We start from the raw sequence: 12800 nt of genomic DNA, 5'->3' as shown, positions 1-12800 counted from the left end.
GCCATGAGTTTGGTCCTAGGATTGCTGAGCTGGGTTGGTCTGAAAGACTTTGAACCAGAGTGTTTTCATTTGCTCGTTGTTGCTTCGCTTCTCGCTTCTTTCTCTCGGGTTATGAAGGCTTCAATTTTGAAGGTTATGTCGGAGGAGAGTTGGGTCTGGAGGCCCGATAATGGCAAGACAAGATCGAGCATGGATATTTCTGAAGAGTTCTTAAATGCGCAAATCAGAGTGATTTTGCATTTTTTTTTTTTGGCTTGTTGCGATCACAACACGGATAATAGAGATAAATGGAGTTATCCCGCTTCCTCCGCTCACCATAACTAGACAGCTTTATGCCTATTATATATAACACAAATTTAAAAGAAAACATTATGATATCAATGTTTCTTCAAACGCAAGCAATCAGTTAATCAAGTTTCGACTGCTAATTTTAATATATATTGATAAATCACCTAAAGAAATCGGTGGAAGCAGGGCCGTAAGGACCCTCCACAGAAACAGCGAGGCGGTCTATCTTCTCAGAAGAAGAAGAAATCATCTTGTAAAGGTTGCTACTCGAAGTTATCGTAAATGGATGCAATTGCAGCCTCGAAATGATCGGTATGTTCACAAACAAACAATATGCTCGTCGGGCTATAAACCAACCCTGTGTTTAACATATGTATTATCTTAGAAACTAGAATCGCAATAACAAAGTACTAATAAAAAAAGATACTTAATAACTCGCTAGGGTTTTTGAAGAAAGTGAGCTCGATGGTAACGGAAGGAAGAATCCGAGCAGAGAGCAAGCGAATATTGTCACGGGACTGGAGAAATCTAAGGAAACGGTCGACCATGAAAATGTAGAAACCGGGAAAAGAGATGAGCGAGTAAGAGATGCCAATATGGAAGACGATGTAAAGGTAAGTGCGTGTAGAAGAAGACTTCGAAGAATCTCCTCCTTACAAGCCCGGCCACCAGAGATATCTCTCCGGCCAAGTTAGATATATCTTTTGTATCCCACGTGAGCATCTGCAGTAGATTTTCGATATTATAAATATTCATATGATTATCTTGAACCTCAATACGAAATTTTTTCAGTTACAGAACCCCATGAAATGAAATTGAATTATCACATTAACTGGGAACATAAGTCGTATTCGTATGTATATGATTTCTACTAAATGCGTGTTTCAAAGAAAGTGGCGTTTATTACATAGCTTCTTTATCTTGGCTTTTTTTTTTTTTTGCTAATTTTTTTCTTCGAATTATTGCCATATGAAGACCAAAAATATTAAATTTAACCGCATTTTATTATATCAATACTAATAAAATAAAAAAAATTTTGAGGTCTTCTCCTGTATCAACAATCTTTACGATTCCATATCACTGGATTACTTTTAAACTATGATTTTGTTTAAATGTTTTTATTTTTTTTGGTAAATATCGCAGATAACCATCTCCTAATTACGTGTAATATATTTTCATTTCTTTAGATAATTTACCATGTGTAAATTAATTTAAATATATCTTCCATATCGTGGCTATACAAATTAATATCCTTCTATTTTAGAAGTATTTACAACTATGCCATTTGATAGTATTATTTACTGTAATGTTTAATTACAAATATGAATTATTTATATATGAATATTATAGAAGGTTATTTCTTATTTTCTAACTGTAATTAAATTTAATATTATTTACGATTTTTATTATTAAAATAATATTAAACCAATAAATATTTATATTTTAAATAAAAAGATATTGTTAAAATGTAATCTTAGAAAAAAAATAGTTAAGAATATCTTTTTGATATATTGTTTTGAAAATATTTAAATATTGTGTTAATATAATGTGTTTATATAATAATAAATAAGTTTGTTGTATTCAAAATAATAAAATTAAATAAATGAAATGGTCTAATGTAGATTACTTGTGAGTAGATAAATATTGATTATGTTTTATAGTATTGATATACATTTGTTGTTTATGAATTTGTGTATAGTGAAGTTGTAGTGGTCGAGATATATGAAAAGAATTTATAATAATGTTTTATTTCTCGATATGAAATTTTCATGTTACTATATGTTAATAAAATAATTAAACTAAATTGGTTGTGCCTTAGATTTAGGAAATTATTTGTCAACTAAATTAAGAAAAAAACAATTACTTATATTTTGGGCTTAGTTATAACTTGAATGACATATATACGTAAATAAGTTTTAAGTCTTAGGGTTATATCTAAATTGTAGTTCTGTTTTAATATGATTTCAAAAAGATTATGGATCGGTGATAGAGATATAATCCGGAAATTTAACAAAAATAGATTTTGATCCGCCCTTATATTTTTTGTTTTACATTTTTGTTGAAATTTAATTTTTATATTTGTGTTTTTAGTTATATATATGTTTTTCTTTGTATGATATTTATCTTAAATGATTAATAAGAGGTTTTAATCAATACTATTAAAATAGTTGGACTACATATATATCAATAGGTTATGTTTCTGTTTTAATAGTATTGATCTATCAGAAAATAAGTTTTTTTGCCTATCTAAAATTTGTTACAGAAATCTATCGGACTTTATTTCTATATCTTTTTGAGTTTGTTTGGGATAACCGGAGAAATATTAATCTTCTAATATATATTTTTCAGATGTCAAAAGTTTTAGGTCTGTACAATTATAATACCATCAGTCGCTAGAACCGGAGCCGGAGCACAGTCGGATACCACCTTTGGCTTTGTGTCGTCATGCTCGAGAAGTTTCAGACGGAGTCGAGAGAGGTTAATTGAGCGCATCAATTCCCACAGCTTGATCGATTTGCAACATACAAGACTGAAGGATCGAAGCTTGAGGACGAGGACGTCAGATCGAGAAGTTCTGGTATACACAAACCGATTAATTCAGGAAACGTTCGGGTTGTGTGAGATATGAGTTTTTCCATCCTTTGAGATTTTGCATGTTTGGTCCATAATCTTTGTGATGCTTCGATTTCGGCCCCAGAACTTTCAAATAAACAGATTTTTTTCATTAATTTTAACCAAAACCTTAAAAGATGCTGAGATTGCTTCTAAGGTTCTTACTTCTCTTAGTGGAAGTTATTATACATTTAGCCGACCATTGATAAAAAATCCAACTAACAATTATGATATCCGGTTCATTGATATACACTACTCGACTTATTAGAGTTTGAGTCTATAGGGATAATCGACTACTTATTGAAAAATCCAACTAACGATAATAGTATGCGGATAATTATTTTAGTTAGCAAACCACTAACATAATAACCAGTTAACATGTAAAATATCCGGGTAAGCTGAAATATAACCATGCGAATTCACGAATGAAGATGAATATAACCAGTTAATATAAAACATATGTTTTTTAGTCGGCTAAATTAATTTATAGACTAGAAACATATTTGTTAGCTGTTTAAAATAATTTAAGATTTCTGATTACAAGGAGCAAAGATAACAATGTCATTTTACCTTTTTAATCTCCACTTATTAATGTTTTCCAGTTTTGCAAATTTTCAAGTTATTAACTAATTTTCATGTAATTCACTCTAAAAAGAACCATTTATATAATATATAGATTAATATAAGAATATATGTTCAAATGTTGAAAAGTATAAAATGTATAGCACCATATATTTTAAATATTATATAAAATAATTTTATTATACATTATCATAAAATTTTGATTCATAAAAATATATTTTACAAATATACGGATCATATTCTAAAAATAGGAATGATACAATTGATGCGCTACAAGATAAAATAAAATTATTCATATAAACTATTAAATTATTGTGTTTAAAAATATCATATTAAACAATTACTTAAACGAGTAAATTTTAAAATATATATTATCACTTATACAAATAAATATTTATTTATAATAAAGTAAAAACAAACACGAGTGCGGGTGTACTTCTCTGATGTTTAGTTTGTTTATATGACATCAATAAATTGTTAACAGCCACTAAAAATAATTCAATGTAATACGACTAACTTTGGCAGATGCATCATGAAAAATAAAAATAAAAATAAAACCCGGATGCATCATGAGTTCATGACATCATTTTTTAGTGGTATCCGTTCTTCTAGTTTTAGGTTGACCGTATTACTCTACCTAGTGCTTTCATATTCGTTTCACATTGTGTAGTTTAAGTAATTTTTCATTGGAAATCAATATATTTTTAACTGATATAAAGCCTTTATAAAAAATAAAATATAAAGCCTATGGCAGTATAAGAATACAGTATGTTAAATTCAAGATGGTGCTCGTATCTTAAGCCTATCTTTGAAACGAACCTTAAAACAATGTAAAAGAAAGGTGCTTGTAAAGGAAAGAGAAGAGTATAAAAAAATAGATTAGAATGTGACATCCCTTAAGCTTTAACAAATGAGTTTTGTCGTGACATTCTAATTTTTACAGGAAGGAAGATGAAGAATATCAACAATGGCTTCTTCCCCTGCATGCTCTTTCTTCTCATGTGTCTTGTGTATTCGGGAATTGCTATTGATCCTTTCTCCCGTAGTCACTCTCTCAAAACAGAGGTAACCAAAACTGATAAAACCTCGATATATAGATATATCACATGCTTGACTTATTTATTTTTCAAAAATCAAACTCTCTAACGTTGGTAAAATATGGCGAATATATAAAGTGTATAATGAAGCCTCCACGAAGAATTGCGGAACAAGAATTAATACTACTTAGCCGCTCTGATGAAGATGACTCTGGTCAAGAGTGGGAGAATGGGGCTATTAGAGAAATGGCACAGAGAATTCAGCTTCAGCGAGGAATCATTTACAGCTTCTCCGGTAACACAGATGCAACCTATTCGTATCTTTATATAATTTAACAAATCATCATCTTATGGTTTCTTGTTTAGTAAGTTACTGTTTCAAACCAGTGATTCTTGCTAATTCATCTCTTGTAGATGTGTACAATGTCTGGTTTCAGATATTTTTTTTCCGGATACAGATTTGATCATGAGTTCAGATAGGTTTCTTTTAGTTTTGTTTGAGTTTGAACCGGTTATGTTTATATAGATTGAATATCCATTTTTTTTTTTTAATGGAAACACAGCTTGGGTAAAGTTGAGAGGAGGAAACGACAAGAAAGTAGGAGTTGTGTTCAGGTCAGAAAATGGAAGACTTGTTCATGGAGGTGAAGTTAGGGCAAAGCAAGGATGTTGGTCTTTGCTTAAAGGTGGGATTGTACCTAATGTTTCAGGCCCTGTAGATATATTCTTCGAGGTACAACACTATACACGTGTTTTCATGTGTATATTCTCAGTGTTAACACATGTTTTATTCGAAAACAGAGTGAAGACAGAGAAGCAAAGATCTCTGCAAAAAATCTGTCACTAAAACAGTTTAGTAAAAAAGTATGGAAACTGAAACAAGATCAACTTATTGAAAAGGTACCAAATGTTCTATAATTTTTATGGTTTCAGATCTCCTGTGTGCTGTTTTTGCTCTTATATGAATGGTATTGGTTGCAGATAAGGAAGAACAAAGTGAGATTTGAAGTTAGTTATAAGAACAATACCGCGGTAAAAGAGGCAGTTATATCCCTAAAACAAACCAAACCATCTTTCCTCTTAGGCTGTGCAATGAATTTCCGGATCCTACAAAGTGAAGGGTACAGAAAATGGTTTGCGTCACGGTTTGCAATCACGTCATTCACCAATGAAATGAAATGGTATACAACAGAGGAAGTACGTGGTCAGGAGAACTACACGGCAGCCGACTCAATGCTGAAATTTGCAGAAGAGAATGGGATATTGGTTAGAGGTCATACAGTGTTATGGGACGACCCAAAGATGCAACCCAGTTGGGTGAAAAATATAAAAGATCCTGATGATGTCATGAATGTGACACTGAACCGGATAAATTCGGTTATGAAGAGGTACAAAGGTAAGTTAACCGGGTGGGATGTGGTTAATGAGAATTTGCATTGGGATTACTTTGAGAAAATGCTTGGTGTAAACGCTTCGTCAAGATTCTACAATATTGCTTATAAGCTAGATCCTGATGTGACATTATTTGTTAACGAGTACAACACGATTGAGAACCCTGGAGAGGTTACTGCGACGCCGGTTAAGGTGAAGGACAAGATGGAGGAGATACTTGCGTACCAAGGAAACGAAAACATTAAAGGAGCAATTGGAGCTCAGGGTCACTTTAGTCCAACTCAGCCTAACTTAGCTTACATGAGATCTGCATTGGATACTTTAGGCTCACTAGGTTTGCCTATATGGATTACAGAGCTTGATATGCCTAAATGCCCTAATCAGGTATGTCATCAACTACCTTGTCTAACAAGAAACTTTTTCTCCATCTTTATACATAATCATAGGATCATAAAAGTGGGTTTGATTACTAATTTGATTGATCATAGACGAAATACATAGAAGAGATTCTCAGGGAAGCTTACTCGCATCCTGCGGTGGAAGGCATCATAATATTTGCAGGACCTGAGGTGTCTGGTTTTGACAAGCTGACCCTCGCGGACAAGGACTTCAACAACACAGAGACAGGAGATGTAATTGACAAGTTGCTCAAGGAGTGGCACCAAAAACCTTCAGAGATTCCAAATATTTTCACGGTGGACCACGAGAACGAAGAGGAAGATGTGTCATTGTTGCATGGACTTTACAACGTGAATGTAAGTCATCCACAGATAAAGAACTTGTCCACCAGTTTGTGCTTGGAGGTAACTAAGGAGATGGGTCACCGTCAGGTGGTTAGAGTTGTGATTAATGCTTAAAATTATAATTATCTACAAGATTATCATAATGAAATAATACTTGAAAAATCATTCATAAAATCATAATGTCTTCTTCAGGAGTCACCGAAAATAGTATAACTAATGCTTATACTATTGAACCATTATTCTAAAACATGATAAAGGAAAATCTCAAAATATAAAAACAGAGTAATCCTAATCCACACCTGAACTTAACATTCCTACTCAACTTAAACTTCTTGTTCTAAAGCTAAATTATACACACACAAAAAGGTTTAACCATACAGCTCATTTGAAAACACACAAACACACATATGTGAAAGGAAGTGAAAAAGCGAAGAGGACACATGGAGGACAGGAACATCGAAATCGGGAGCATAGGAATTATCAGTGATTGTAGAGAAAGTGACCAGAAGGTGTCACATCTAAAGTGTGTAGTTGGTCGAAGTGCGTGTTCTTGCACGTGAGCACATGTGTGAATTTGTTGAACCTTGCGTAGTTTTTTTACGTGCACACGTGCTCACATGCATGCCTGATTTTGCTAGCTAGCTATTAGAATCCCTTAAACTATTATCAATCAAATTTTCATTTTACTTTTGCTCTTATTTTCTTACAATATTTAAACTTACATGACATGTGTGGCAAAACAGAGATGCACTTCCAAAACATATGAAATTTCTGTCACATTTTTCAACTGTGTATTAATTCTTTTAAAGAAAAATATCTGAAAATTGAATATGATACTAAGATTATTAAGATTCTTATATGTACAAACCTCTTATGAAGAACTTTATAATTATTACTATTTTCAAAGTTTAATCATAAAAAAGTTTAATCATACTATAATGACAATAATATCTCGATATCCCACATGTAGAAAGTGCCAAACATACACGAAAAAGAACAGAAAAGATAAATAATTACTACTTACTACTTAGGATGAGTCTTTTTCGACAGGTAAGAATTAATGAAGCTAGTACGAAAAGGAATTAAAAATGGAAAAACAAAATGCGAGGGCATGTGATATCATAAAAGCGTAGTCAATAGACCGCTCGGATCTTCTTTGTCACTACATGTCTGTTCGAAGTCGCTTTGACCCATGCACCATCTAATTAGTCTCACCAATACTATTAATCGCCTACATAAATAGCCATTATAAATATTTAATATACGATTAATGGGAATTTATATCTTCTAAGCTAGTTTTGGAGGATATGTCACGTGCAAACTTTCTATTAGTACGCTAATTAAAATAAAACAAGCATTAAATTTTCAACTCTAGATAGTTTGATATACGTCGTTCGTTTATTTTTTATGCAGCTGAAATGAATAAATAAGCAGGTTTGGTTATATTTATATTTGGATCAAATGAGAAACGTCTGGCCACGAACGCTACATGTCATTCCCATGTTACATACTGGCATTGTAAGAAAAGAGTAACAAAGTATTATACAATCGAGTTCACGTGTTGCGAACTTGAAAAGAACGCTCGAGTGTGCCTAAATAACGCCGACTTATCCATTAGCTTGTATACAAGTTATATTACTTCGTTCACATAGTGAACTAATAACGACAAAACAAGACCCAACATTATTAGACCAACCTAAGATTTGAAAATTAATAGGCAGCAGAAGTAGGAGACGATGATAATAAGTTAAAATAAGATATACTCCGTACCTGTTGAAGATAGGACCAAACAATTGAATAAAATTAAACAATGAAATACAGAGGACATCACACATGGAAAGATATAGATGCATGTGTATAAATCAAGTCGATACTTCACCCACAGCTTTTGTCTAAATCTTTCTCAACACAGTTCAATCTCAAGTACCTTAAAAAAAAGGAATTATTTTCTTTTATAAACACAATAAAAAGAAGGAAAATGTTGGGTTCATCAGAATGGAGTAGTGGATGCGAGTCAGGATGGACTTTGTATTTAGACCATTCTGTTTCTTCTTTTCCAAGTTCTTCTTGTTTCCGAGACATCAATGGGTTTGAAAACAGAAGAAGAAGAAGCAAAGATTCATGGAGTCAAAACTATGTGCATCAAGAAGAAGATGAAGAAGAAGATTTGTCGATGATGTCAGATGCATCTTCTGGCCCAAGGAATGTTTGTGAGGAAGATTCTGTGAAAAAGTTAAACAGTGTTGGTCCCAAGAAACAGAAAAAGAGTGAAAAGAAAAGAAGTGATTATGAGAAAATGAACTCGGTTCTTGATGATACTGCTAGTTCTCATGTAAGTCTTTTATTTTCAAATAAATTCTGTAAAGCCAAGTGATAATAGTTCATTAGTAATAACTATTTATTTTAGAGTGCAAATAACATTTTTGTTATTTTTTTTCGTATTTGATGTATTATATCCATAGCAACTGTAGAATTTACATCACATGGAAGTCCAGGACTAGTTTGGACATAGCAATGTTAAAACACAAAGGCATTTGAATGAGAGGGTATTTATTTTGTCGTTTGTACTGTGTATTTCTTGTAGATGTTGCAGAAAAGTGTGGGTGGTAATAAGATAGAGCAAACCTTTCCAGAGAGTACATTGGATTATTCGCAAGGCTTCTCGGCAACTCACATTCAGGTTTCTCCCTCTCTCTTCTCTTCTCTCAGTGAGATTCTGTTGAGTACACTTGACTTGTCTCAAGAGACTCACTATGGATGTTTGTTTATCAACAAGTAGGACAAAGCAGCATTCCAAGAACAATATGGTTATTTGCAAATGGAAACAAGATACTAGATAACCAGTTAAGTAAAATATATACTATTATATATATATATTAACTACTTGTTTACTCTTACTTTACCAATTTTGTGGTATATATTAAATTCTGACTAAAACGTTGTACCTAATTAGCAGGTGGGTTTTAGTGTGAAGATCGAAATGAAGAGCAACTATTTTGGACAATTTGGAAGCTTGTATGGATTCAAGTAAGAAATGAAGGGCTAAAGCAAAAAAGTGTTATAGAAGAAACCAAAAATGAAGAGATAGGAACAAAGAAAGGTTCTCAAATCTCCATTTGTTCTGAATCTCTTCTTTTTTCTCCCTCTTTTTGCAATTTCCCATAAACGAGCTTTTCCTTGTAGCCTCCCTTATGTACGTTACTCTTGGTTTACAACACTCCAATTGCAATTTTTCTTGTCATAAGTGTAGCAAACTTAAGTAGCTATTAAGTTTTCTTCCATGGGTGCATTTTTGTTAAGTCAAACAAACAAAAACTTTAACACTTTAATATATAACCGTAAATTAAAAGTATAATTAAATTTAAATCCTATATCGTCAGAAAAAAATAATAACACGAGGTTCACGTTCGATACAATATTTACTAGCTTAAGATCCGCACAATTGCACGGAATATATGTTTTATATAAAATTAATTTTTATCTATTATTATTTATTTGTATTCATTTATGTATTATGTATATAATTAAATTAGAGTAAAGACATAAATCGAAACAATACATCTTGTTTACTTACGATGTTTTTTTAGTAAATAAATCAAAACAATCATTTTATTTATTTTATATGGTATATAACTAAATTTCAATGACATGGACATAGATATATAATATATTTCAATAAAAATATTTATTATTGATAATTCATATTCATATGATAAACACTTAATTTCTAATGTACGAATTTTTGAATGCAAATTTCAAAATTAAAATATTAAGGTTTTAATACTTTTTTCAATACAAATCTAGAAATGATTATATTTAAGTATTTTTCTATGTTATATAGTTTAATTTTAAACTATATTAATATATAATATGAATGTCTAATAAATGAGACTTCATATTTATACGATTTATGATCATTTGTATCTTGTTAATGCCAAAAAATTTAAATTATTGATCACAAAATTATTGTGAGACATATAATGTTTTTAGTAATTTATAGTCATTTTAAAAATTTAAAATATAACATATAAGAAAAAAATTATTATTTTTATTATATAATTAATGTGGTTGTTTAATGTCTTTCAATAATTAAAATTAAACAAAAAATAGCTAAGATACAAAAATCATTATCAATTATTTATTATTTACAATCATTGATTGTCAAATATACACGTTCATCATATTAGGTAATTCCGTAGATTTTATTTAAAGAAAATGCGAATTTTTTTTTTTTTTACTATTTATTAGTTTAATAGTTAGTTTAATAAAATGTTTAATATAAGTTAAGATTGACCAATTTATTTCGCTAAGAATTCTGAATTTCGCTTTCACGGTGACACGTGGTCGTAATGTTTTCGATTAATATTAAAGAGGTGATTAACCAAACCTAATGGGCCTGATTGTATTATGGTCCATCTAAACGTGGCCCAAGATAAAGGAAAATCAATAAAGAAGTAAACATTTTATTACAAAACAGAGAGAGAGAGAGAAAAAAACACAGAACTGTCTAATGCGTAACAAACGATGCCACTGTCCGCATCAATATCATCGCCGTCTTCTCTCGCTCTTCTCAACACCCGATCACGATCGCCTCTCTCTTTCTTCATCTCCACTCCCAAAACCCTAATCATCTCCAGAACCAGAACCCCTGATCCTCCTTCCACTTCCCTTTTTGCTTCCCGGCGACCCCGCGACTTCATCAACGTATGTCCGACTTCTGTCTTTGTCGACTTGTATATATCTAACACGATTGAATGTTGTCTGAACTGTTTCTGGGTTTGAACAGGGGAGGAGGGATGGTTTCGTAGACGGTGATCGGAGCTGGAACAAGAAGATCAAACCGGAGTATGGGTTCGATGAGGATTACGAAGAGGACGAAGACGAGGAGGAGGAAGAAGAAGATAGAAGCTTGGATCTTTTACTTAGGTTCGTCGAGAATGTCTTCAGAAAAGTTTCGAAGCGAGCAAGGAAAGCCGTCCGATCTGTTTTGCCTGTTTCCATCTCCACCAAGCTGGTAAAGTCTCGAACTTTCGATTTTAAATTGATGATCAATCAAATCTGATTTAAGATCTCAGCAAGTTCTCTGCATCTGCTGATAGTTTTGTTTTGTATAGGTGGGCTTCTCAGTGAACGGCGTACTTATACTTGCATTTTTATGGATCTTGAAGGCCTTTCTCGAGGTAATAACTTTAGTCCTGGAGTTGATTGTTTTGTTTCGTTACACTTGATTGCTATATGTTCGTAATTGGATTATGGTAGAAGTCTGTATCTATAATAACTTTGAATAGAGAGAGAGGATAGCATCAGTGTTAATGAGTTCAGTTGTTGTAGTGAATCTATTTTTATGGCATCTACAAAACTCAATGATATAGAAAACGTTACTTAACTCAAATTAAGCACCGCCTCTCTCTGTTTTTATTCTACTCACACATATATCAGCATGGAAGAGGCTAGCCAGTAATGGATCTTCTTTAATTATTTGACTTTCCTTTTGTTTCTTTTTTTATAAAATCTGATTTTAGTCACCTTTTAAGGTGTTTAGATCAGTCTTTTCGCATATCTGCATGAAGATAACAAATATAGCGCGCAAGGCTTGACTATTTGTAGTTGATTGAACACTTTAGCTAACGGACATATTCTTCAATTTTTTTTTTTATGTATTCGAGAGAGACAATCTTTTGATGGTGGAATGCAGGTAGCTTGCACACTTGGGACTATTGTATTTACAAGCATTCTATTTATACGGGGAATTTGGGCTGGTGTAGCATACGTACAAGAAAGCCGCAACAACAGGATCAATGAACTTGCTGATGACCCCCGTGCATGGAATGGGGTGCAACCAGCTTCTTGATTAATTCACTTTTATGCTTCAGAAAATATCAAGTTTCTGACGTTTGAGAGCCAAAAATAGGTTTAGGCTCTTGGAAGACAATAAAACCACAGATGATTTTAGAATGAGAAAGGAGTGAGTTACAGTGGATATGATGTTCTTTGGCATTGTCTGATGATTTAGTAAGTAGAAGAATGTAATGTTTGTAGCATTCCAATGATGTGATTCGATGACACTGTAGTTTTCTAAATAAACAAACCATATACAGAATCGTACTTTTACCTTTCAAGCAAGGCTTCTCAATTTTTAACTTAA

At 32.2% G+C, this 12800-nt stretch overlaps 3 protein-coding genes across 3 annotated transcripts; all 3 read left to right on the top strand.

Annotated features, from left to right (window-relative positions):
* The first annotated feature begins 646 nt into the window (after window positions 1–646).
* LOC106441153 (endo-1,4-beta-xylanase 5) lies at window positions 647–6820 on the top strand. Its single transcript, XM_013882961.3, has 6 exons — window positions 647–4548; window positions 4659–4815; window positions 5084–5253; window positions 5322–5420; window positions 5502–6296; window positions 6401–6820. The coding sequence occupies exons 1-6, from the start codon at window positions 4435–4437 to the stop codon at window positions 6767–6769; spliced, it is 1704 nt and encodes a 567-aa protein (XP_013738415.2). The 5' UTR covers window positions 647–4434; the 3' UTR covers window positions 6770–6820.
* Window positions 6821–7027: 207 nt separating this feature from the next.
* On the top strand, window positions 7028–10374 carry LOC125590171 (protein SOB FIVE-LIKE 5-like). Its single transcript, XM_048763340.1, has 4 exons — window positions 7028–8987; window positions 9240–9335; window positions 9435–9498; window positions 9612–10374. The coding sequence occupies exons 1-3, from the start codon at window positions 8634–8636 to the stop codon at window positions 9489–9491; spliced, it is 507 nt and encodes a 168-aa protein (XP_048619297.1). The 5' UTR covers window positions 7028–8633; the 3' UTR covers window positions 9492–9498; window positions 9612–10374.
* A 742-nt stretch (window positions 10375–11116) lies between these two features.
* LOC125590169 (protein SHORT HYPOCOTYL IN WHITE LIGHT 1-like) lies at window positions 11117–12800 on the top strand. The gene is made up of 4 exons (XM_048763338.1): window positions 11117–11359; window positions 11442–11669; window positions 11770–11835; window positions 12351–12800. The coding sequence occupies exons 1-4, from the start codon at window positions 11180–11182 to the stop codon at window positions 12504–12506; spliced, it is 630 nt and encodes a 209-aa protein (XP_048619295.1). The 5' UTR covers window positions 11117–11179; the 3' UTR covers window positions 12507–12800.

This window comes from Brassica napus, chromosome C7 (genome assembly GCF_020379485.1).
Source record: "Brassica napus cultivar Da-Ae chromosome C7, Da-Ae, whole genome shotgun sequence".
NCBI lineage: Eukaryota > Viridiplantae > Streptophyta > Magnoliopsida > Brassicales > Brassicaceae > Brassica > Brassica napus.
This window is presented reverse-complemented; position numbering and strand designations above follow the sequence as displayed.

Bases quoted from the DNA above. Each gene is read 5' to 3' on its own strand.
- LOC125590171 (XM_048763340.1), top strand. From the start codon at position 8,634: ATGTTGGGTTCATCAGAATGGAGTAGTGGATGCGAGTCAGGATGGACT. The intron at 8,988-9,239 runs GTAAGTCTTTTA...TATTTCTTGTAG, and splicing joins ATGATACTGCTAGTTCTCAT to ATGTTGCAGAAAAGTGTGGG. The intron at 9,336-9,434 runs GTTTCTCCCTCT...ATCAACAAGTAG, and splicing joins TCTCGGCAACTCACATTCAG to GACAAAGCAGCATTCCAAGA.
- LOC125590169 (XM_048763338.1), top strand. From the start codon at position 11,180: ATGCCACTGTCCGCATCAATATCATCGCCGTCTTCTCTCGCTCTTCTC. The intron at 11,360-11,441 runs GTATGTCCGACT...GGGTTTGAACAG, and splicing joins GACCCCGCGACTTCATCAAC to GGGAGGAGGGATGGTTTCGT. The intron at 11,670-11,769 runs GTAAAGTCTCGA...TGTTTTGTATAG, and splicing joins TTTCCATCTCCACCAAGCTG to GTGGGCTTCTCAGTGAACGG.
- LOC106441153 (XM_013882961.3), top strand. From the start codon at position 4,435: ATGAAGAATATCAACAATGGCTTCTTCCCCTGCATGCTCTTTCTTCTC. The intron at 5,254-5,321 runs GTACAACACTAT...ATTCGAAAACAG, and splicing joins CTGTAGATATATTCTTCGAG to AGTGAAGACAGAGAAGCAAA. The intron at 5,421-5,501 runs GTACCAAATGTT...TATTGGTTGCAG, and splicing joins AAGATCAACTTATTGAAAAG to ATAAGGAAGAACAAAGTGAG.